Source organism: Ahaetulla prasina, chromosome 2 (genome assembly GCF_028640845.1).
Source record: "Ahaetulla prasina isolate Xishuangbanna chromosome 2, ASM2864084v1, whole genome shotgun sequence".
NCBI classification, from domain to species: Eukaryota; Metazoa; Chordata; class Lepidosauria; order Squamata; family Colubridae; genus Ahaetulla; species Ahaetulla prasina.
This window is the reverse complement of record NC_080540.1, coordinates 135,055,594-135,078,089: the sequence shown is the minus strand read 5'-3', so window position 1 is coordinate 135,078,089 and position 22,496 is coordinate 135,055,594. Positions and strand designations below refer to the sequence as shown.

The following is a 22,496-nucleotide window of genomic DNA, read 5'->3' as shown; positions in this document are numbered from 1 at the left end:
AAACTGAACAGGATTTCTGTGACCTGATAACAATTAAAGAAAGGGGTAATAGCTCAGTGAAGCCTATGATTTAAATTTTGATCATCCAACTTAAAAGAGGATCTCACTTAACAGCTGATAAAACGTCCTTCTTCTCACTGAGACCAAACAGTGAGAGAAGAAAATACTTGAATGGATCACTTGCACAGATTTGACTGATGCTTTCAAATTAGACACTTTTGTTCAATTGATCTGTGTACTTCAAGCTTTCACAATGATGATCACCTTAAAGAACTGCCGATGTTTTCATCAGACCTCTAATACTACCGTCTGGTCCTTTGTGTTGTAATTCTTGAAGGTATCCCGCCATTTGTCCAAATTATTTGATAGCATGGCAAAGCTGAAATTCAGGCTAGATGCAGAAGGACAGCCTCTGAAGATTGGCGTGGGAATGTACAGCAAAGAAGATGAGTATGTTGATTTTGACAAGGAGTGCGACTGTTCTGGACAGGTTAGTTATAAATCATTTTAAATGCAGTATTCCTGTAGACCTTAAGTCAGCAGAAAAATATCACAGTGCCAATTCTACTCCCAGGCAATGTTCTGCTCAAGGATTAGGCTCCTGAGCATATTGACTTTATGGTCCCAATGTGGGGCAATTGAAAAGCACTGAAGGGTGGACTCCCCTGAATGATTTCCCTGTCAAAGTAGCATTACCTGCTGATGGGAAAAAATCATCACCAATCATGGTTCTTACCAGCAGTCTTGGTTAATTCAAGTTGCCACTTTGGCAGGTTACTGGCCCTTACAAAACTTTCATAGTGGTGTCACTCACTGTCTCTGAACAGATGTCTAGGACTTTTCTGGAAGAATGCTAAGCCTGTGCTCCTCCTTGATTCTCACCTCTCTGCTGCACCTACAGTCTGGTTTTGTTTTATTTTTTTACCTAGAGGAAAATAGGAGAACTCTTGCCTGCTATCTGAACACCGCTGCCATAAATCCCAAATAAAATAATGCTGCCAGGGAATAGCTAACAATGAGTGACAACCAGCAAAATTACATACTTCACTGCTGAAAGAATTATGACACTGAGAACTATGGGCAGACAACCCCCCAGACGTTGCAGACCATTGGTTGCAATTTCAGCAACATTCAATTGGCAAAATCTGGTTCTATCTCCTGTTTTTTAAGCTTAGGTCCATTTTTTAACAGGCAAGTCTACTGTTCTTCCAGAAGGGATCAACACCTATATATATAGGGTACCCAAATAATTTTTGAATTATGAAACACTGGTTGGACATAATACAGGCACATTCCCTTGCAAAAGCCAAGTACTGAGTGTCTCTTCCAACCCAAGCAAAAATACCCATAGAGGGCAATGAAGAGGTATCATTCCTGCAATATCTTCAGTGGCCAGCAAGAGTTGAGCAGACCTAACCCTTTGACCGTCTTCTCACCATCATCATAATGAGAAGTGGTAAATTATTTCTATGGCAAAGCTCATGCTGGAAGAAAGGGCAAAATACTCCTTTAACACCAGAACAGCTAAAACGGAATATAAGCTGCTCTACCTTGAGCTGAAGGAGATAGCCTGAAAGCATATCCTTTGGAAATAGTGACTGAGGTGACTTCACACTGCAGTTGCTGGGAGGTAAAGTTGTACCCTATGAAAAATAATAAAACCATGCTGTCTGGGACATGGCATGAAAGGACAGTTCAACACAGAGGCAAAATACACCAGGTGATTTATACTAGCAGGACTTCTGCTAGCAGAAATTTCTTCCAAGTGATGCTAAATTTTCATCATTTCTTTTCTATTGTATGCTTTAAATAGCTGGATGTCATCCGCAAATGTGGCACCTCTAACTCCAGATCAGTTGTAAAGTTAAATGACCCTTGGCATAAAAACTACATTTATTTGTAGAAAAAAATCCATTTATTCTTAATCCCTGCTTTCTGTTCTCTAACTAATTATTAATCAGTGAGATTAATGGCAGTTGAATTTACTTACAAGTGAAGTAAATTTAGTGAGGAGCTTTAAAAAAAAAATTATGGCTGCCATGCTAGCTCTTCAGCAGTAATTTTTCTACCATAGGGTTGGTTATACAACCATATTTTCCACAAGTTTAGCCAAAACTCACTGAACTTCAATTAATCCCATCAGTCCCTTTAAAAAATGGTTACACTGGACTTTTTCCAGACAAGAGTAGATTCCAAGTTAGAGGGAATTCTATTAGAAGATCAACAATTTCAGCCTTTTTAAATTTTATTATTAAATCATATCAACAGGAGTTATCTTGTCAATCCATGAATATGAGGCGGCTGATAAATACTATAGGATAACATCAGGATAGCTAGCAAAAATTACTTTCTTTAGCTACAGCAAAATGAAACAACCTTACAGTAGCATACTGATTTTTGTGTTATCATAATTCGGTCTGACCTAAGCATAGTACATAAAATCATCTGCTACAATGTCCTACTAGCCAATGAATACTTCAGCTTCAACCAAAACAACACAAGAGCACACAATAGATATAAACTCATGTTAAACCAATCCAAACTAGACTGCAGAAAATACGACTTCAATAACAGAGTTGTCAACTCCTGGAATGCACTACCTGACTCTGTGGTTTCTTCCCCAAATCCCCAAAACTTTAACCTTAGACTGTCTACTGTAGACCTCACCCCATTCCTAAGAGGTTTTTAAGGGGCATGCATAAGCGCACCAGCGTGCCTACCGTCCCTGTCCTAATGTTTTCTTTTATTCGTATCCTTTTCATGTATTTATAATTATGTTTACACTTGTATCTGTCATAAAATACATGCTTGATGAAAATAAAAATAAACCATCATCATCCCACCATTCTACAAATAAGGTAGATGATACAAATGAGTAAAAATTACACCTGTATTTTGTAATACAATCTGGTGAGGAAAGAAAGTTAGAAAACAGACATTAAGGAGGATGTGTATCAAAGCACCCAAACATGCACAACTAATTTGGAAAGTCTACACCCAGGTTGAAGTTTGGTTAAACCGAGTGATGGAGAGAATGCAGAGCACCTTGCGCCAGCTAATAGCTGAAGCTGTAGTGACTTATGAGGAAAAACCGAGAGAACAATGGATATTTGATTACCCAGCCCAGGTAAGCAAAAAAACACTGGTTCAACTTCAAAGAAAAAAGAGGCAGGAACCAAAACAAGTTCATTTATTTTTATTCCATCTAAATTTTTGGTCCGCTTTAGGCAGCATACATGCCTATTTTTTTCATCTCCTGTTTTCCCCACAACAACAACTCTGTGAGTGAGTTGACTTGGACTAAGAGAGAGGGGTTGGCCCAAAATCACCCAGTGACCTTCCAGAGCTAAGGACTTCCAGCCCAAAGTCACAGTCCTGGTTTCTAGCTCAACATCTCAGCCACTACTCCAGAGTGGCTGAAATTCTAGCAAAATACAAAGGTAGAGAGGAGAAGCCTTTTTTGTAAGTTTAAGCTTAAAGTCTGATCACCCATACTTCCATGAGGGGCAATGTTTATAGATGATTAAACAGGCCTGCAACATTTCATAGAACTCTTTGTCTGTGGCAGATTGCTTTAACATGTACCCAGATCTGGTGGACTACGGAAGTTGGCATTGCCTTTTCACGACTGGAAGAAGGCTATGAAAATGCAATTAAAGATTACAATAAGAAACAGGTGAATAGAGGTCTCTCAGTTTACCTGACTGCAAAACATTGGTGTGTGCAATGATAGAACACGTGGGTGGATGTGTGTGGGTACTTGGGTGTGTGTGTGGGTATGTATAGACTTATATCAGACAAGTTTCAACAGCTCATTCTGAAGGAGATCAGAAAACCCTTTCATCTCTTTGGTTTTCCTCTTCACAGATTAACCAGTTGAACACCTTAATTACGCTGCTGATTGGGAACTTATCTCCAGGGGACAGAATGAAGATTATGACCATTTGTACTATTGATGTGCATGCCAGAGACGTTATTGCCAAAATGATTTTAGCAAAGGTATATTGTGAACTAAAGCCTGTGCAGTATTGTGTGCATGGGCATGTTTGAGCAAACCTTTTGTTCTGTTCGTTCATCCTGAAATCTCCTAATTTCAGGTTGAAAGATGAATTGCAAGAATCAGCCTCCCCCAGCCTGGTGCACTTTAGATATAGTGGACCACACTTTTTATAATCCCCAATTGACCATGTCTGGGAGATTTCAGGATTGTAGCTTAATGCTTAATGTAGCTTTGCTGGCTGGGGAATTCTGGGAGTTGAAGTCTGCCAGGCTTAAAGTTGCCAAGGTTGGAGACCCCTGGTTTAATGCATCCACCATGGAAAAATGACTGAGCAAGAGGTTGGACCAATCATAACACGACAAATTGTTTGAGGTAGCAGATGCTACATAACTCAATCTGCTCTAATCCATTCTAATTTTATCATGAAGGAATCCTAAAAGAATCATGAAAAAAAATTGTAGGACAATTGTGACTGTTCCAAATTTAAAATGAAGTCTTCTTCTCTTCGTGTGTCTTTGAGTGGTCAAAAGTTTGGGAATTTGACTATAAAACTTTAATAACCTGATCTCCGAGATAAGTTATTGTGTTGGCAATGACATGAAGCCTTCTCCCTTATTTACAAAGGGCAAACAGATCATCTATGGCATGAGAAATCCTGAACAGGTGTTCTACTTGATTGCATTAACTTACATGATTGAAAAATACACACTTGGAAACTCGATCTATGAAAGGTTTTTGTCTGTTCACATAGTCAGCTGCCTGACAGAAGAATATGAAGAGTTGTCTTTAACCTTTAGAAGGAGCATTGTTAAAAATATTAATATTGCAAACCATTGTTCCAGTTGGATGGAATAATGGAGGAACCTGGAAGACCACCTAGCTTTCATTAAAGGCTAAAGAATTAACCTTCATCCATAACAAGAGAAATCTTCTTTATTTAAGAAGCTTATGATGTTCATAAACAAGATGTGTAAAAAGGGTTGGTGGTCAATTTGGAAATGGCTGCTCCCAGGTGAGTTGATGGCACAAGTAATGGATGTCATTTATAAGACATACATACAAAGCAGTGGTGGGTTTCAAAAATTTTCGTTACCAGTTTGGTGGGCGTGGCTAGGTGGGGGGCATGTGACTGAGTGGGTGTGGCCAACTTGACATCACTCACGCCCATGCCCATTCAGTTACATGACCCCCCACCTAGCCACACCCACAGAAAAAGGTAGGAATTGTTTTGGAATTTCCACTTATCTACCCCCGCCCTCCCTTTGCCAGTCACCCCCGATTCCCCTCCTTTAGTGGCCCCGGCCCTAGCCCCGCTTCCTCCCCCACCACCACCTCTTTGTTCGGGCTGCCAATCTTCTGCAGCGGCTGGTCCAGAGTATGGAAGGCAAGCTGACCGGAGTTTTTGGTGGCCCCCAGCCAGCCACCACTGCTGGAAAGAGGCTGACAAAGAAACCTCCTAGCTGCTGCCTCTTTGAGAGTTGTTTTGAAGCTGCGGCAGCTGGCCACAGGCCGCTAAAAAGTACCAGAGGTTGCAAAAAAAGCTGCAGCCATCGCCGTCATGTTCTTTGCACATGCGCATCCCATTGGACTTTCAAAGCAATGGGATGCGCATGCACAAAGAACATGGTGGCAATGAACATGGCCGGTGGGGCAGGCGAGCGAGCAGTGACCGGGGACCAGTTCGGGGGCATGGCCAGCCGGCCATTGCTACTGGTTCAGCGACCTTAGCCAAATTTCTGCCAACAGTTCTCACGAACTGGTGCAAACTGCCTGAATACCACCTCTGATACAAAGAAGCAAGATCATTATTCATTCATTTCTGATCAATCCTAATAAATTTAGTAGGTAGCCATGGCATGGCTATCTTATTTCCTGCTTCCCTCAAGCTACCCAAATACAGAGCTGATACAGCTGCAAAAAGAGGATATTAAAAGCTGATAATGAAATGAAATGGCCAGAAAACTGTCATCTTGAAGGTGTTTGGCTCCATCCAAGACAAAATGGCTGCCTCCCAGCCAACCTGCTGCACAGTTCATTCACTTCTTCTGTAAGACACACATTGAAAGAAGCAAGGCCATTCGTCATTCATAATAATAATGTTTGCCACCAGCTCTTCCCCTTCTTCCTCAGCTTCTCACTGAACCCAATAAGGGCCACCTGGCACTCCCTAGTCAGAATTAAATTGCACTCCTTTCGTGACAGGTGGAGAGCTCTCAGGCCTTTACATGGCAGTCCCAACTTAGGCACCGTTGGGATGAAGAGAAGAGGCACTGCTTTGCCAATATCTGTGATGCTCAACTCCAGTATTCCTATGAATACCTTGGCAACACTCCTCGTCTGGTGATCACCCCGCTTACTGACCGGTACGAGCTCACCCTCATAAACTTGAGTCTGGCACAGCCTGATTTTTCAGGCCCCAAATATAACATGCCTAATTTCTGTGTTTTGCAGTTGCTATATCACCCTGACCCAGTCCCTCCACTTAATCATGGGAGGAGCCCCTGCAGGCCCTGCAGGAACAGGAAAAACCGAGACCACCAAAGACTTGGGCAGGGCTGTAGGAATCATGGTGTATGTCTTCAACTGCTCTGAGCAAATGGACTACAAGGTAATGATCCAGCGGCTGAAATGAAATATATGGGTCAGGAGAACAGCTTCCATCCTATAGTCTCTTATTGTTGTTCTAATGAATGCTTATGTATTGTTGATTCAATTCAAGGACAAGTACTTCTCTTTAGCGCATTTGAGTCACATGCAAATTTCTTAGGAAAAAAAATCCAAAGCAGAGCATGAGAGAATCATTCATTGAGAGCTACAATTAAATATACATGAGTTTTCATTGGTTATGCAAAGATTGTGTTAACTTTAAAGCAATGGGCTTTTTCCCAAGTTCCATGCAGTAAAATAAGCATTTTCCATCTGCATTGTTTCCATTTGGCACCACTAATTATACGACTGAAAACAGCCTAAACAAAGAACAGGCTCTTCATCTTTACATGAGTACTTTACAAGTACTTTACAAGAGTTTCTTTTTTAAAATATCCTTTTTGGTGATGCCTCCTCTGTTTTCTGCAGTTTGTGAGTACTAAGGAGAGGACTATTGCCTGCCAAATATGAGTGATGATTGGGGTATCCAATGCATTCATTTCCAAAACGATGCACTTCATTTCACTTTGAAGTTCCTAGGGGGTGGGCTTGTGACCTATCTATGACTTCTAATTTTAATTTGAAATGAGTCTCTGAGAGGTGTGGACCCTAGGATGTTAGGAATACTTGCAAATCTCTCCCATATTAGTCCATAGAACCCTATCACTCCCCTACTTGTTTACTCAAGATAGGGCTTGCTCACTGAAATATCACATCATTCCACTGGCAATTATGTGGGACAAATTGGAACTACTCGTAGTGGGGTATTTCATATACTCCATCAATAAACACCGCAAGACTGCATGACCCCAATTACTTTCACTGTGTACAACTGCAATTTAATAATACTCGCCCCTGGAAAAAAAACCAAACCTTCATTCAGAACAACTTCTCTCTCTCTCTCTCTCTCTCTCTCTCTCTCTCTCTCTCTCTCTTTCTCTCTCTAGTCCTGTGGAAATATCTACAAAGGACTGGCCCAAACCGGGGCCTGGGGATGTTTTGATGAATTCAATCGGATTTCAGTAGAAGTCCTGTCAGTAATTGCTGTACAGGTAAATATTTTCCATAAGAGGCTGGTGCTGTTGTGTATAAATAACTAGGAGTGGGGGAGGTGATTTCAGCTGGATGATTGCAGCTAAATGTCTATCTTGTGGGTGTTCCAAGAACAACAACTGCTAAAAAAAAAAGGCTGGGCAGCTAGTCCATCTTTTTTTATGTTCTGATGAGATAAAAGATAAAAGTGATGGTGGGACGCTGTTCAAAGGAATAAAATGTTCAGGACTCGATGTAAAATTCTGCGAATGATACCGAGCAATCACACAATGAAAGATTTGTATGGGTAAAGCAGTGGTATAGGAATAATGGATCAGATCCAAACATCCTATAAATGGAATCCTGCAGATAAAATGACCCAGAAAGCAGAAGGAAACCTCTGTGTGTGCTTTTTCTCCATCTTCTACAATATCCCTTGCAGCTTCTATAAGCTAAAATTACCAGACATGAACTGCAAAGTTCAGGTAACTACTGCAGAACAGCAAATGGAGTTTTATGTGCTTCATGGCTGCCATCTACAGTAGTTAGTGATGGTCTGGGTTTTTGGAACCCTACTCTGGTAGCTCTACTACAAACAGGATTATATCCAAAATCTTAATAGTTACAGTGGAATCTGCCTATAACCGTTAACCACAATTAAGCAATTGCTATTGCCGGCATGAAGCATCAAGTTGTCTCACATAAAAAATTGAAATAAGTTTAATATTAGTGTAGTACTAGGACAATCTGTAGATACGACTGATTGTCTCAAATATTGATTATGAGACTGCCATGAATATTTGCAAGATGTTGTTTTTAAAGAATCCAGTGTGTTCCCCAGAGTTCCCTTATTCCTCCTCACTTGACTGATGGGTACTGAGACTGCCCAGAACCAAGGAGTCAGTAAGATGCTGTCAGAACCACACAATAGAGCCCATTAGATATGACAATGTGAGAAGCTATTCATAGGAAAGGCTTTCTCTTCTCATTCTTAACAGTGAACAATTTGCTGTTTATAGCTGAACCCTACAGCAGTGTTTTAAAAACTGGTACTTTTCAACTTGCAAAAAGCCTTATTCAGATGCATAAGTTTTATTTTAGTCATGCCTAATTTACCATAAGATGTCCTGGGAAATGAATGTGTGAGCTTCAGTGCGCAGTTATTCCTTGGTTTACTATTTATCCAACATGCCTTGGGTATTATCAGCGCCAAGTAGTTTGAATTGTTATACATTTATATGTAAATATTGGTACACTGTTCTTCATTTTCCAAATGCAGCCACGTGTGAATCAATAAAAGGGTATTCTGCTCATTGTTTAGGTTAAATGTGTTCAAGACGCTATTCGAGCCAAGAAGAAGACATTCAATTTCCTTGGAGAGATGATCTCTCTGATTCCCACTGTGGGAATGTTTATTACCATGAATCCTGGATATGCAGGTCGTACTGAACTACCTGAAAATCTGAAAGCTTTATTCAGGTATTAACATCTTGAAGAAATGAGGCAATAAAGGTTGGCTTGAATAATGAAAAAGGTTGACTCAGGAATTGGCTCAAAAGAAAGATCAAGCATGAAATACAGAAACTCAGATGGCTATGTTTGTTTTGACTTTGATGCTAAGTAGGGTTGGTAAGTAGGGTTGGGTAAGCACTTGGATGAGAGGCCTGCAAGAAATATCTGGGCTATAGACTAATATGAGCATATCTCTCAGCAGAAACAATGGCAAACTACTTCTATTATATTGCCACTACAAGAACATGTCCATAATCATGTCTATAAAATCAGCAAGAGCTGAGTTTGACTTGGAAATGCTACTTTGGCAAGCTTTAAAGGGACAAAGTCCCTCAAAATGCCCATTTCAAGAAGACACTCAGTGGGATGCTCTTAAATTTCCAAATGTGTCACCAGCCAAGAAAGGCTGGAAATCCTGAACTAGTATATGGACTGGGTGCCCTGAAATAAACTTTCAAAATACACCTGAAGTCTCTTTATTTTGGAAAATTTGGCCAGGTAATATTCAAAATGACTTATTTACATAAAAGATCATTATACGAGAAAGCTGTCGATTACACATCATAAAAAGTGTATGTATCATTTTTTTACCTTTTTACAGCAGGTGGTTTTTTTTCTAATAGAGGCACTTGAAATTGAATTGCGTCTGGCATTTGCAGCGAGTGCACCTTGTAGCTGAATGGAAAGGTGTGCTGTTGCTTCTGCAGTATAAGCACTCCAGATGCTCATTTTTCCCCATGTCCTCTTGCAGGCCCTGTGCCATGGTTGTTCCTGATTTTGAGCTTATCTGTGAAATCATGCTTGTTGCTGAAGGTTTTATTGACGCTAGGCTTCTGGCCAGGAAATTTATCACTCTCTACACACTATGTAAGGAGCTACTTTCCAAGCAGGTAATTGAATGTGGTTCCACAGCTCTGCTATGGCACCAAATATTTCAAAGCAAACAAAAAATTGGTGGGAAAGAATTGACAGAGATTTCTGAAAATATTACAGTAATATAACTCACTGAATTCCATCTCCAATACTCAGTGGTGGGATTCAAATGATTTAACAACCGGTTCTCTGCCCTAATGATTTCTTCCAACAACCAGGTCAGCAAAACTGCTCAGAAAGTTAACAACCCGTTCTCCCGAAGTGGTGCGAACTGGCTGAATCCCACCACTGCCAATACTGCATTATACTGTATGTTGTTTCCAAAGTCCTTGATAATACTGCAAGAATGTATAGATTTCAATATCTGGAATAAATCCATGATAAATGCAGCTGAATACTCTGTTCATTTGGGTAGGCCAAAGCGGCCTACAGGAGCCTTCCCCGACCAGGAGAACTATAGACCTATTTGGATTGCAATTATTGTCATCCCTATGCAGCATAGTGAGGGAGATGAGAGTTATGGTTCAGAAACATATACAATACCCTGGGTGGGGAAAACTGGTTTAAAATCTTTGAGAAAAGACTTGAAAAGGTTTGGGAAGGACCATCTTCCTCTAATTAATAGTGGATATCTTTGCTAAGGGAGCCATGTCTAGGAAGCATCGGTCCTTGACCGATGTTTTTGCGATGTTTTGTGCCTTATTTAAGCAACATCCTTTTATTCACCTGGAGTTCTAATGGCACTTCCTGTCTCTCAGGATCACTACGACTGGGGGTTGAGAGCTATCAAGTCTGTGCTAGTGGTGGCAGGTTCCCTGAAGAGAGGAGACCCAGGCCGGGCTGAGGACCAGGTCCTCATGAGAGCTTTGCGAGATTTCAATATTCCCAAGATTGTGACTGATGACTTACCTGTGTTCATGGGACTCATTGGGGACCTTTTCCCAGCCCTGGATGTACCCCGGAAGCGTGACCTGAACTTTGAGAAGGTGAGTTGGCTATTGTGGGTTCAAGCAAGGGGCTAAGGAAAGCAGCTAAATGCTTCTTGTTAGAAATACAAGTACTTTCTTCTGTGGGAAAATCAAGATGTCATCAGAACAGCCTTGATTCAGAAACTGCCCTCTCTACTTACTTGAGTTATAAGACTGAAAGACAGGGCCTATAAGCAGAATCATGATACCAGGCTAATGCTTCAGAGGATACAGACCATTTTACCCATTTTTCACACACACACAAAATACTGCTTATTTCCTCTTGATTAATGGATAGCGTCACATGCAATTATATTTGTGATTTTGTTTGTCTCTGAATTACGCACTTTGGTTCTTGTCTTTAAGCACCACCACTGCTACCACCATTATACAGTCAATGTAAACAGACAGACTGACTGACTGACAGGGAGATGGGAAGCATAGAAATGTGAAGTATGAATATACTTCGACTTACAGCCATTTATTTAGTCTGATTGTGCAAAAAAAAATAAATAGTGACTTATGTATGACCAGCCCTCACAGTCACATCATCAGAATTTGGGTATTTGGCAACTGGTATGCATTTATGATCATTTGCATTGTCCCACGATCACCATTTGCAACCTTGCTAGCTGACTTTCAACAAGCAAAATCCATGGGGGAATCTGGATTTGCTTAACAACCCTGGTGATTTACATAACAACTAAAGCAAAAAAAGGGTGTAAAATCATTTAAAAGCCTTCTAGCGACAGAGGTTCTGGTCCAAATACAGGATATAACTTGAGGATTCTCCCTCCCCCTCTCCCTCCCTCTCTCTGAATTTAATTGCTTGTGTGAGCCAATCATGAAGATTAATAGAAATGACCTGGAATACAGTAGACTGATAAATAAAACATGCAAAACTGACCCAATCTGGAAATAAACAAATCTGTCTGTGATTTATTTATGTTATTCTCAGATTATCAAACAAGCTGTTGTTGAGCTCCGTCTGCAACCCGAGGAGAGTTTTGTTTTGAAGGTGGTGCAGCTAGAGGAACTACTGCAAGTCCGACACTCTGTGTTTGTGATTGGAAATGCCGGCTCTGGCAAGTCACAGGTGGGAACCCTGTATCACCACTTGGGACTTTTTAGCCAATGACTCAGATGTGAGTTCAGTGTCATCACCAAGGGCCAACTGGAAATAGAAATGGTTTCGCAGAACATGGCATCCCAAAATGTTTGTGATTGACGGATCTTACACCTAAGGTCAAAGGCCTGAATGCATTTCTGTCTGGAGGAAGGCCAGATATGTGGCTAGCTACACCACACGCTGGTGGTTCCAATGATCTCATTTGTTGGGGGAGGGGGGATGTAAAGAGTTTTTCTAGCTCTGCCATTGTCTCCTTGAATCCTGTTAGGTTTCCCAAAATAACATATTGCGGTGTAGCCATCTGCTCTTCTGAGCATCAGTCCCATGTCCATGTGCATGATCGTGGCATTGGTTAGGTGAACACCCAAGATCCGTGATGGAGAACCTATGGCACGCATGCCACAGGTGGCACATGTAGGCATCTCTGCCGGCACGCGAGCCCTCGCCCCAGCTGAGCTCTGCGCACGCGCCTCCCGTCGGCCATCTGATTTTCAGGTCTCTGCAGCACTATTGTTTAATGTTATTGTTACTGTTCTTTAAACTTAATGTCAACCGCTTTAATCTAGATTGCAGAAAATATGACTTCTGTAACAGAATCATCAGTGCTTGGAATACTTTACCTGACTCTGTGGTCTCTTCCCATAATCCCAAAAGCTTTAACCAAAAACTTTCTAATATTGACCTCACCCCATTCCTAAAAGGACCATAAGGGACGTGCATAAGAGCACAAACGTGCCTACCATTTCTGTCCTATTGTTTTTTTTTCTTTCTTCTTCTTCTTATATATATATATGCTTATATCTCCTAATATTTCCTCATATATATGTTTATATACTATATAATCTTTTTGTGCTTATATATATTGTTGTGACAAAATAAATAAAATAAAATAAATAAAAATCCAACCTGGGTCAGTCATCAGGACCAGAGGTTTACTCTTCCGAGCTTTCAGACTTGTGCTGGAACCCATCAATCCAATCAATATCTTTTGAGGTTCCAATGGTGGAGCTTTCAAAAAATATGCAGTGGCTGCATCTTTTGCCTAGGCTGGTCCGAAGATGCTTAAAATTGAAATCCAATATATCTGGAGGACACCAGATTAGGAATGGACACAATAGTGTGAACATGATGGGCAAAGACTCAATCTTTTCCTTCTGGCAGGTATTAAAATCTCTGAATAAAACTTATCAGCTCATGAAAAGGAAGCCTGTAGCTGTTGATCTTGATCCTAAAGCAGTGACTTGTGATGAACTATTTGGCATAATTAATCCAGCAACAAGAGAATGGAAAGATGGTAAGAAACAATATAGCTACTTTCTATAACAACTTTTTTTATTTTAGTTGTTGTTCAACTTCAATCTCCCGAGATCACAAAAAAAAGTTATTATATAAAAGCTGAGAAAATAGTACAAAATAGCAGATGTGTACATGAATGTGCATTTCACAAAATAACATTTACATTTCTTCCCTGAAATACTACTATAGTGGCACTATTTTTTTTTTTACAAAATTAGAGTCCCGCTGAAAATAATTATAATTACAACTCACTTATCATCATTTAGAATAATGGCTTGCTTAGGAAACTCAGGTATTTCATTTGGGAAAATTACATACTACAGTTATGACCTTAAAACACATTCTTGCTCTTTAAAATTCTAATACTATCACTTTCTAAAAAGAACCCTTTATTACACGGTGTATAAATTCTTCCCCACTTGAGTTATTTGAGCCAACGTCAAGCAGGACAAAAAAAACCAGTATTATTTTTTTATCCATGGTATATCTGATGACAGTAACAATAGCAATAGCACTTAGACTTATATACTGCTTCATAGCCCTCTCTAAGCGGTTTACAGAGTCAGCATATTGCCCCAACAATCTGGGTCCTCATTTTACTGGCCTCAGAACGATGGAAGGCTGAGTCAACCTTGAGCCTCGTGAGAGTTGAACTGCCAAATTGCAGTCAGCAGCCAGTCAGCAGAAGTAGCCTGCAGTATTACATTCTAACCACTGTGCCACCTTGGCTCTTTAATGGTTTTGACATAAAAAACCTTATAATTAAGAAAGATACCAAATGCATATGCTGTTGAATAATTGAGTCGGATAGCTGCCAACTCATATTAGGTTTATTTTAATTATTCAAAGAAAGGTTTTTCTGTCTTGTTTCCACCACTTTTACTGTTCGAATTCTCTGAAACATTTCTGAAATGATTTGAGACCAATCCCATTGGAAGCAGCTTCAAAACTTTGAAAACAACATATGAGCCAATCAGTTCTTTATTAGACTAAGGCAAATGGTGGTGGTGGTGTTTTTTTGTAGTTTGGTATGACTACTTTTATGCTGGTGTGAGTTAGCAAAAGGAGAGAGAAATAGGAGAAAGGAAACTCAATTCTGGCCTGGAACTGCAGTACATAGGGGCATGGTGGCACAGTGGTTAGAAAGCAGTACTGCAGGCTACTTCTCCTGACTACTGGCTGTCAGCAGTTCAACAGTTCAAGTCCCACAGGCTCAAGGTTGATTCAGCCTTCCATCCTTCCGAGGTCGGTAAAATGCGGACCCAAATTGTTGTTGGGGGCAATATGCAGACTCTGTAAACCACTTAGAGGGGGCTGTAAAGCACTGTGAAACGGTATATAAGTCTAAATGCTATTGCTATTGCTACTTCATTACACAGGCTGATAGGCTGAACTTGGCTGTCAGTCAGTACTCTTGTGGGGCAGAGATAGAAAGCAATCCATTGGTCCAGCCTTATATATAGATGTCAGGGACTAGAACCCTAGGAGGGACACCCACCTGCATAGTTGCTGGAAGGATATGCTGCTGCTGTAACTTAAAATTGGAGAGAAGAAGAAGGAGAGGGGAGAAAATTGGGGTGGGGGAGAAAAAATGAGGAGAGAAAATGTACTACAGAGTGTTGTAGAAGGCAATGGGTGGAGAGAAAATATGGATAGTTAATGTGAGTGTATGGAGCAGTTTTTGGTGTCCAGAGAAGCTAAGTTGTAGAAGGATTACATCTTTACCCAAGGTCTGAGATGGGAAAGAGATAGAGAGAACTGCCTATGGACATAGGATTGGAGTGTTTGGCAAAGCTATAGTCTCTGGGGAAGGATTCAGCAGAAGACTCCGAAGAGAGTTTTGTTTCCCAAATGGAGGAGCCCAGGACAATGATCAGCTGAGCAGATCAAAAGAAAGGAGATGAGAGGCACTGAGCCTACTCATTTATAAATATAGCATATTTCTTCCTTTATTCCCTCTATAGATACTAAAATGGAGGACACTAGCATGGTCTCCTTCTTTAGTGCACGATTTAAAATAGTGGTAATGGTGACACCAAAGCTCCTTCGCTTCACCTTCTTTGGGGTGAATCTCTGTCAATTGGAGTGAGCCTAGAATTTAGAAAGCAGGCGTTTTCCCAACTGAGGAAATGGCCCAGCTGTGGCTCTGCAGATATCTACTGATTCACCTGGAAAAACAATTATAGTTGTGCCAGGAAATAAACTGACTCAGCTGCCAAACGGGGATAAAAATACTTTATCACAAGAATGCAGAGCTCTCTGGAGTGGCATAGTACCTTGCTTGGCAGTATCTTAAAAAGATACGTAATCTTGTTCTAAGTAAAAGTGTATGAACATCTTTGGTCTAACCAGCTGGAGTCTTTTTGCCTCCATTCACATTTACCAGCTGCAAATATGAATACATTAGCATGTATGTTGCTAATTCTCTTTGTAGGGCAGCCCCATATAGAGCCAGAAAGTGACTAGGTGATAGCTCCCCCAATACTCTAGATGATTTTAAAGCATTAGCCTGTGTAGAATGTAGTGACACAATTACCGTCTGAAGTACCTTGCTGTTAATATTCATGTACAAAGCCCTGAAGAACGTGGTTACTTTAAAGAATTACCTCCGCTAATGTCAGCAATTTAGACACTATGATCTTTAGGGCAGATACTGTTGGTGATTTGCAAATCTGCTGAGAACACACTACTGAATCAATGGTGGGTTTCAAAAATTTTTACTATCCATTCTGTGGGTGTGGCTTGGTAGGTGTGACATAGCTTGGTGGGTGTGGTTTGGTGGGCATGGTAGGGGAAGGATACTGTAAAATCTCCATTCCCTCCCCACTCCAGGAGAAGGTTACTGCAAAATCCCCATTTCCACCCGATCAGCTGGGACTCTGGAGGCAGAAAATAGATGGGGACGGGGCTAGTCAGAGGTAGTATTTGCCAGTTCTCCGAACTACTCAAAATTTCCACTACCAGTTCTCCAGAACTGGTCAGAATCTGCTGAAACCCACCTCTGTACTGAACCCATTTTTGCAGCAGTATCTGTCTTGTACAAAAAATTTTCTTTACCATCTGTGAGACTGAAATGGGCCCATGGTTTAGGTGTGTTTTGAAAACCATTCATGTCGGCTTTGCCAAAGACCAAATAATATTTTTTTTCCTGTTTTCTGGATGATGAGCTGATAGCACATTACAGCTTGGGGATTTATTTAAATGAGGTGATAATCACAAATAGTTTAATAACTTTATTTGTCTGCGTATGTTGATATAAACTTTACTGTAACTTGAGCATATACATGCATGTTATAAAATTCACTGAGAATTTCTCTGTTCTTGGCAGGCTTATTTTCAACTATAATGCGTGATCTAGCTAATATAACTCATCGTGGACCTAAATGGATTGTTCTAGATGGAGATATTGATCCCATGTGGATTGAATCTTTGAATACCGTGATGGATGACAACAAGGTCAGCACAATAAGCTAGGGATTCAATCATTGGCATCCACTTTTATGAAATCAGGAAGTTGCATTGTATGGTTTCCTCCTTCCTTCCTAGGTGCTGACCTTAGCCAGCAATGAGAGAATCCCACTCAACCCCACCATGAGGCTTGTGTTTGAAATCAGTCACCTAAGAACAGCAACACCTGCCACAGTGTCTCGAGCAGGAATCTTGTATATCAATCCTGCTGACCTGGGCTGGAATCCGTAAGTAAACAGTAACAGAGTTGGAAGGGACCTTGAAGGTCATCTAGTCCAACCTCCCACTCACACAGGAGACCTGTACTAGGGATTCAAACCCCAGACCTTTCTGATCAACAAGCTCAGTGTCTTAGCCATTGAGCCACTTCCTGGTTCCCTTTGAAAGGGTCCTGGAATCCTTCTATCTAGTGCCTGGATATTATTATTGGGTTAAGGGCCTCTAAAGATAGTATAGTTGCTATGACAGCATAAGTAACTTGTGAAGGACAGTGTCTGCCTCCATGATGCGTGAAACAATATGATTTCTCCCTCCCTCCCTTGTGTTGTGCAGAGGGGAGAGAAATGAATTTGGGTTTTAGAATAAAATTGAAAAGGTGGGATGAAATATTATTGGTAACAAGCACTGATTGGTCAATTATTAACTATTGATTGATTGTCAATTCTTGCTTCTCTTTTTCCTTTCAAACCTGTTGACTTGTTCTCCAAAATAAGGAACTTCTGATGCTTTATTTTTACCAAAAGGTGTAAGTATATGTAATGCAGTTTACACAAAAATGATTAGTTTCATAGGTAATTACCAAAACATATTACTCATACATTGATGGTATTGATTGAGTAGTATGTAATTTAAGTGGCATTCCTATAAAGATGTAGTGTAAGGGGGGAAAGGAGAAGAATAAAAAAAATATCAGTTGATGGGTAGAACGTACATGTTACATGCATGAGAATGCATATTCAGTAAGTAATTTTATGTCACTCTACAGAATAGTGAGCAGTTGGATTGAGCGCCGAGAAGTGCAATCAGAAAAAGCTAACCTGATGATCTTGTTTGATAAATACTTACCTACCTGCTTGGACAAACTGAAATTTGGATTCAAGAAGATAACCCCTGTTCCTGAAGTGACCGTGGTGCAAATGATTCTCTATTTACTGGAATGTCTCTTGACTCCGGTCAACACACCTCCAGATTCTCCCAAAGAGCTATACGAACTCTATTTTGTATTTGCTTGCTTCTGGGCTTTTGGAGGAGCAATGTTTCAAGATCAGGTATCTTCAGAAATAGAAGTGATCAGCCTTTCCAAGTACCATAACTCAAGAGTTACCTCAATATAGACCAGGGGTCTCCAACCTTGGCAACTTTAAGACTTCAACTCCCAGAATACCTCAGCCAGCAAAGCTGAAGTCCACAAGTCTTAAAGTTGTCAAGGTTGGAGACCCCTGATATAGACCAATGACGCAATAAGCAACATTCAGTACACAGAATCCATTTTTCTATGGGCCTTTTCAAAGGTTTCTGCACCGACACCATTGATACCAAAATCACTTCCATCTTCTTAGGGTTTAACATTTCATTCATATGTCATATTGTTTACCATATTAACATAACATAACATAACATCAGAGTTGGAAGGGACCTTGGAGGCCTTCTAGTCCAACCCCCTGCCCAGGCAGGAAACCCTACACCATCTCAGTCAGATGGTTATCCAACATTTTCTTAAAAATTTCCAGTGTTGGAGCATTCACAACTTCTGAAGGCAAGTTGTTCCACTTATTAATTGTTCTAACTGTCAGGAAATTTCTCCTTAGTTCTAAGTTGCTTCTTTCCTTGATCAGTTTCCACCCATTGCTTCTTGTTCTACCCTCAGGTGCTCTGGAGAACAGCCCGACTCCCACTTCTCTGTGGCAGCCCCTGAGATATTGGAACACTGCTATCATGTCTCCCCTGGTCCTTCTTTTTGTTAAACTAGACATACCCAGTTCCTGCAACCGTTCTTCATATGTTTTATCCTCCAGTCCCCTAATCATCTTTGTTGCTCTTCTCTGCACTCTTTCTAGAGTTTCTATTGTTTACCAGGACTCTTTTTAAGGCCACACGTCCCTTAGAATCAATGGAAGTAGTGTGGTTTGGTCTCTCTGGCCCACCTTTGAAGGGAAAAAAAAATCATACATTCCACTAATAGTACATTCTAGTCATTTGAACCTTCATTGAGATGAATGGAATTTGGGAAGTTAACCCTATTTATCACAGCAGCTGATTCAAATCATTCATTCAGAGCTAAACCTGCATTTTATTTTTTAAACTCATTTAGCTTTGATAAATTTTGTTTTGATGTTTTAATGTATTCCCTCTGGTCAAGTCATGTTTTCAGACTATATTCTAATTTAAATCAATTTAAATTCAAAACCATAATAAATATGCATAATTTTCTCTGTAGCTTGTGGATTATCGTGTGGAATTTAGCAAGTGGTGGGTGAATGAATTTAAAACCATCAAATTCCCATCTCAGGGAACAATTTTTGACTACTACATTGATCCAGAATCAAAGAAATTCATGCCATGGACTGATAAAGTGCCACAATTTGAATTGGATCCAGATGTCCCACTGCAGGTAATTTCCTGGAAATAATTCTACTTCTGATATTGCTTATTTTAGAATACTTTTGTTGTACTCTGAGACAAAAATCAGTCTGACATTAGCAAAAGATTCTGAATCTAATAACCCAGACAAATTCAGAAGAAATACAAATTGATGGTTTATATTCTACTAGTAATTTGAGATACTAGATTCTTGTCATGTTCCAAATATATCTACTCATAGCTGATATCTATCTATCTATCTATCTATCTATCTATCTATCTATCTATCTATCTATCTATCTATCTATCTATCTATCTATCTATATCAGATAGAGTAAAGGAAAGGTGTCATGAAATTTAAAATAGAAATCCTGCACAGATACTTTAACTATGCTAGTGGGTGTTTGTATCTTACTGTGAGTAAACCATGTATTTGTAGAAGAATAATGACAGTGGGTCAATCCTAGAGGAAATCAACCCTGACTGCCCTTTGGAAGGACAGATACTGAAGCTGAAGTTCAAAAAGTTTGGCCACCAAATGAGAAGAGGGGACTCAGTGAAAAAGGTCCAGATTGTGGGAAAGATTGAAGGCAAAAGGAGAAAGGGATGGCAAAGGATGAGATGGTTATATAGTGCCTTTGTTGCAATGAACATGAATTTGGGCAAACTCTGGGAGACAGTGGAGAATGGGGGAGTCCTGCCATGCTATGGTCCACTGGATCGCAAAGAATTGGACATGACTTAGCAACTGAACAACAACAGTGAGAGTGGGAGCATGTGCAGAGTTCCAGCTGCCTTGTTCCAGGCTGACCCAATCCCAGCATGCTTGCCAACTTCATCATTGTGTGGTCATGACACATACACAGTTATCGCGGTACTTTTTGCATTTTCCCTCTTGAACATATATTTTTGCTTTTAAGTTTTGCCTTAAAGGTATATTTTTGCATCTCTGCTAACTTTGGAATTTCCCTGGGCTTCCTGATCCATTCCTTTTATAGATGGTTAATATAAAGGCTGGCACTCAGGACTGATTTTCTCTTCTGTGGCTGAAAACATGTTGTTACTGTTCCATTTTGGCTGCAACCACATCATCTGTACTTACAGAGCAGTTGTCCTCTGATTTTTTAAAAAAATAAAATCAAATAAAATTTCAATTATTTAATTAATTAATGTAAATTTAAATTGAAAAACTTAAAATTAAAAAAATCAGCTCTGAGAAGTGGAGCTACAGATACACAATATTTTTGCTTGCGATGTCTTATTAAAACAGAGCTGGGTTTTGCCATTTATTTTCAAGGGAAGATCTCTCTAGCCGCCAGTGCTTCTTTTCCTAGAAACTATTTCACTATTCAGTTTCTTTTAAAAGTACAATTCAGGTTTGTTTGTTTGTTTAAATTGATGTAGATTTCATAGGGGATCTGTTTTGCAGGCTTCAATGGTCCACACAACAGAAACCATCCGGATTCGTTACTTCATGGACTTACTAATGGAGAAAAAATGGCCAGTGATGTTAGTTGGGAATGCAGGCACTGGGAAGTCAGTGTTGATGGGGGATAAGCTGGATACTCTGAACCTGGATGATTTTATGGTGCAAGCTGTTCCCTTTAACTTCTACACAACTTCAGCTATGCTGCAGGGTAAGGGGATTGGATGGATTTCCATTCTTACCAGTTTAGGGGTGCACAATCTGAGACCCCAGAACTACAGATGACCTCCTCAAACCCTTGGTTGTGTCTCTGCAAAAGCGGTTTCCAAACTGTAACCTTAATGCAAAGAAATTGAGAAATTATTAAAGATTTATGGGACTATTTTGGTGAGAGAGAAGTTCCCTGAAGATGGGTTCCAGCACGAGTCAGAAAGCTTGGAAGACTAAACCTCTGGTCCCGGTGACTGACCCAGATTGGATCCTGCAACATTATCCTGGGACATGAATATTTTCACTCATTCATTTATGAGAATACATAAAAAGTGAGACACTGTATATTAAATGAATGCTCCTAAATATCTCTTGGCGTACATATTCTCAGCAAAAAATGCCACTTTATGTTGATTTAAATATTTCATATTGCTTAATTGACCAATGTTGATATACAGGAAAAAGTCATTGTGTTTAAGGGAAAGAACAGATTTTGTTAAAATGAATATTACTTCTTCAGATTAGATAGACAGTGAGAATTTCATTGTCAGTCTAAATCCACCCTATTGAATGATGAAAAAAAAGTTCCGTCACTGACATAATCAAGCCAATATTTGTAGAGTTTGCTTACATAAGCTGTTAATATTATGGCATTCCTTAATTTTATTCTCACCTGATGAATTGGACTGCAAATCCCCCCATCTCTGTCTATTGATAATGCTGTAGGCCTAATGGGAATAGTATTCCAGAACATCAAAAGGGGAACAGGTTGCTTGTGTTCCAGCTCTACTGAATACTTGCTAATTGAGAAGGAGACTCCTGCTCTTTTCCACTGCTGTTATTCAGCACAGCATGTGCATATCTGCATCCTAGACAGGTTGTGAGAAAAGGTATTTTAACTGGTCTGCCTGTAAAGATGGAACTGTTATGGGACTTCTTGTTCCTTGCATTCAAGGTGTTTTCAAGTTGTCATGTAGGTTACCTGCCTCCTCTGTAAGACTTTGATGTACTGAAGAAAATCGGCCTTCCTCAAGAACATTATATAACAAACTTTTACTTTTGAACTGGTGCATGAGATGGAAGGACATTTGACCAGATCATTTAGATAAGGTCCAGTGCCATCTGTTGATTAATGGTCTTCTGTCTGCACAGCTATACTGGAGAAGCCTCTGGAGAAGAAATCAGGACGTAATTTTGGTCCCCCTGGTACCAAGAAGCTGATTTACTTCATAGATGATATGAACATGCCAGAAGTTGACAAATACGGCACTGTGGCTCCTCACACCTTGATCCGGCAGCACATGGATCATGGGCATTGGTATAAATACATTTTTTTCTCTTGATAATTGCTATGTC

General features: G+C 40.1%; 2 protein-coding genes across 3 annotated transcripts in view; one reads left to right on the top strand and one right to left on the bottom strand.

The window, feature by feature from the left end:
- Window positions 1–22,496, bottom strand: part of PGS1 (phosphatidylglycerophosphate synthase 1) — a 143,838-nt gene that overhangs the window by 2,081 nt on the left and 119,261 nt on the right. The window lies entirely within an intron of this gene.
- Window positions 1–22,496, top strand: part of DNAH17 (dynein axonemal heavy chain 17) — a 130,121-nt gene that overhangs the window by 43,938 nt on the left and 63,687 nt on the right. Inside the window, exons 30-47 of the mRNA XM_058172825.1 lie at window positions 338–490; window positions 3,002–3,127; window positions 3,569–3,676; window positions 3,868–3,999; window positions 6,203–6,363; window positions 6,452–6,608; window positions 7,594–7,698; window positions 9,000–9,157; window positions 9,942–10,080; window positions 10,822–11,049; window positions 11,990–12,127; window positions 13,322–13,454; window positions 16,785–16,912; window positions 17,003–17,151; window positions 17,910–18,192; window positions 19,362–19,535; window positions 20,934–21,141; window positions 22,293–22,458. Of these exons, the coding sequence (XP_058028808.1) occupies window positions 338–490; window positions 3,002–3,127; window positions 3,569–3,676; window positions 3,868–3,999; window positions 6,203–6,363; window positions 6,452–6,608; window positions 7,594–7,698; window positions 9,000–9,157; window positions 9,942–10,080; window positions 10,822–11,049; window positions 11,990–12,127; window positions 13,322–13,454; window positions 16,785–16,912; window positions 17,003–17,151; window positions 17,910–18,192; window positions 19,362–19,535; window positions 20,934–21,141; window positions 22,293–22,458 (2,846 nt within the window). The remainder of the gene's footprint in view (window positions 1–337; window positions 491–3,001; window positions 3,128–3,568; window positions 3,677–3,867; window positions 4,000–6,202; window positions 6,364–6,451; window positions 6,609–7,593; window positions 7,699–8,999; window positions 9,158–9,941; window positions 10,081–10,821; window positions 11,050–11,989; window positions 12,128–13,321; window positions 13,455–16,784; window positions 16,913–17,002; window positions 17,152–17,909; window positions 18,193–19,361; window positions 19,536–20,933; window positions 21,142–22,292; window positions 22,459–22,496) is intronic.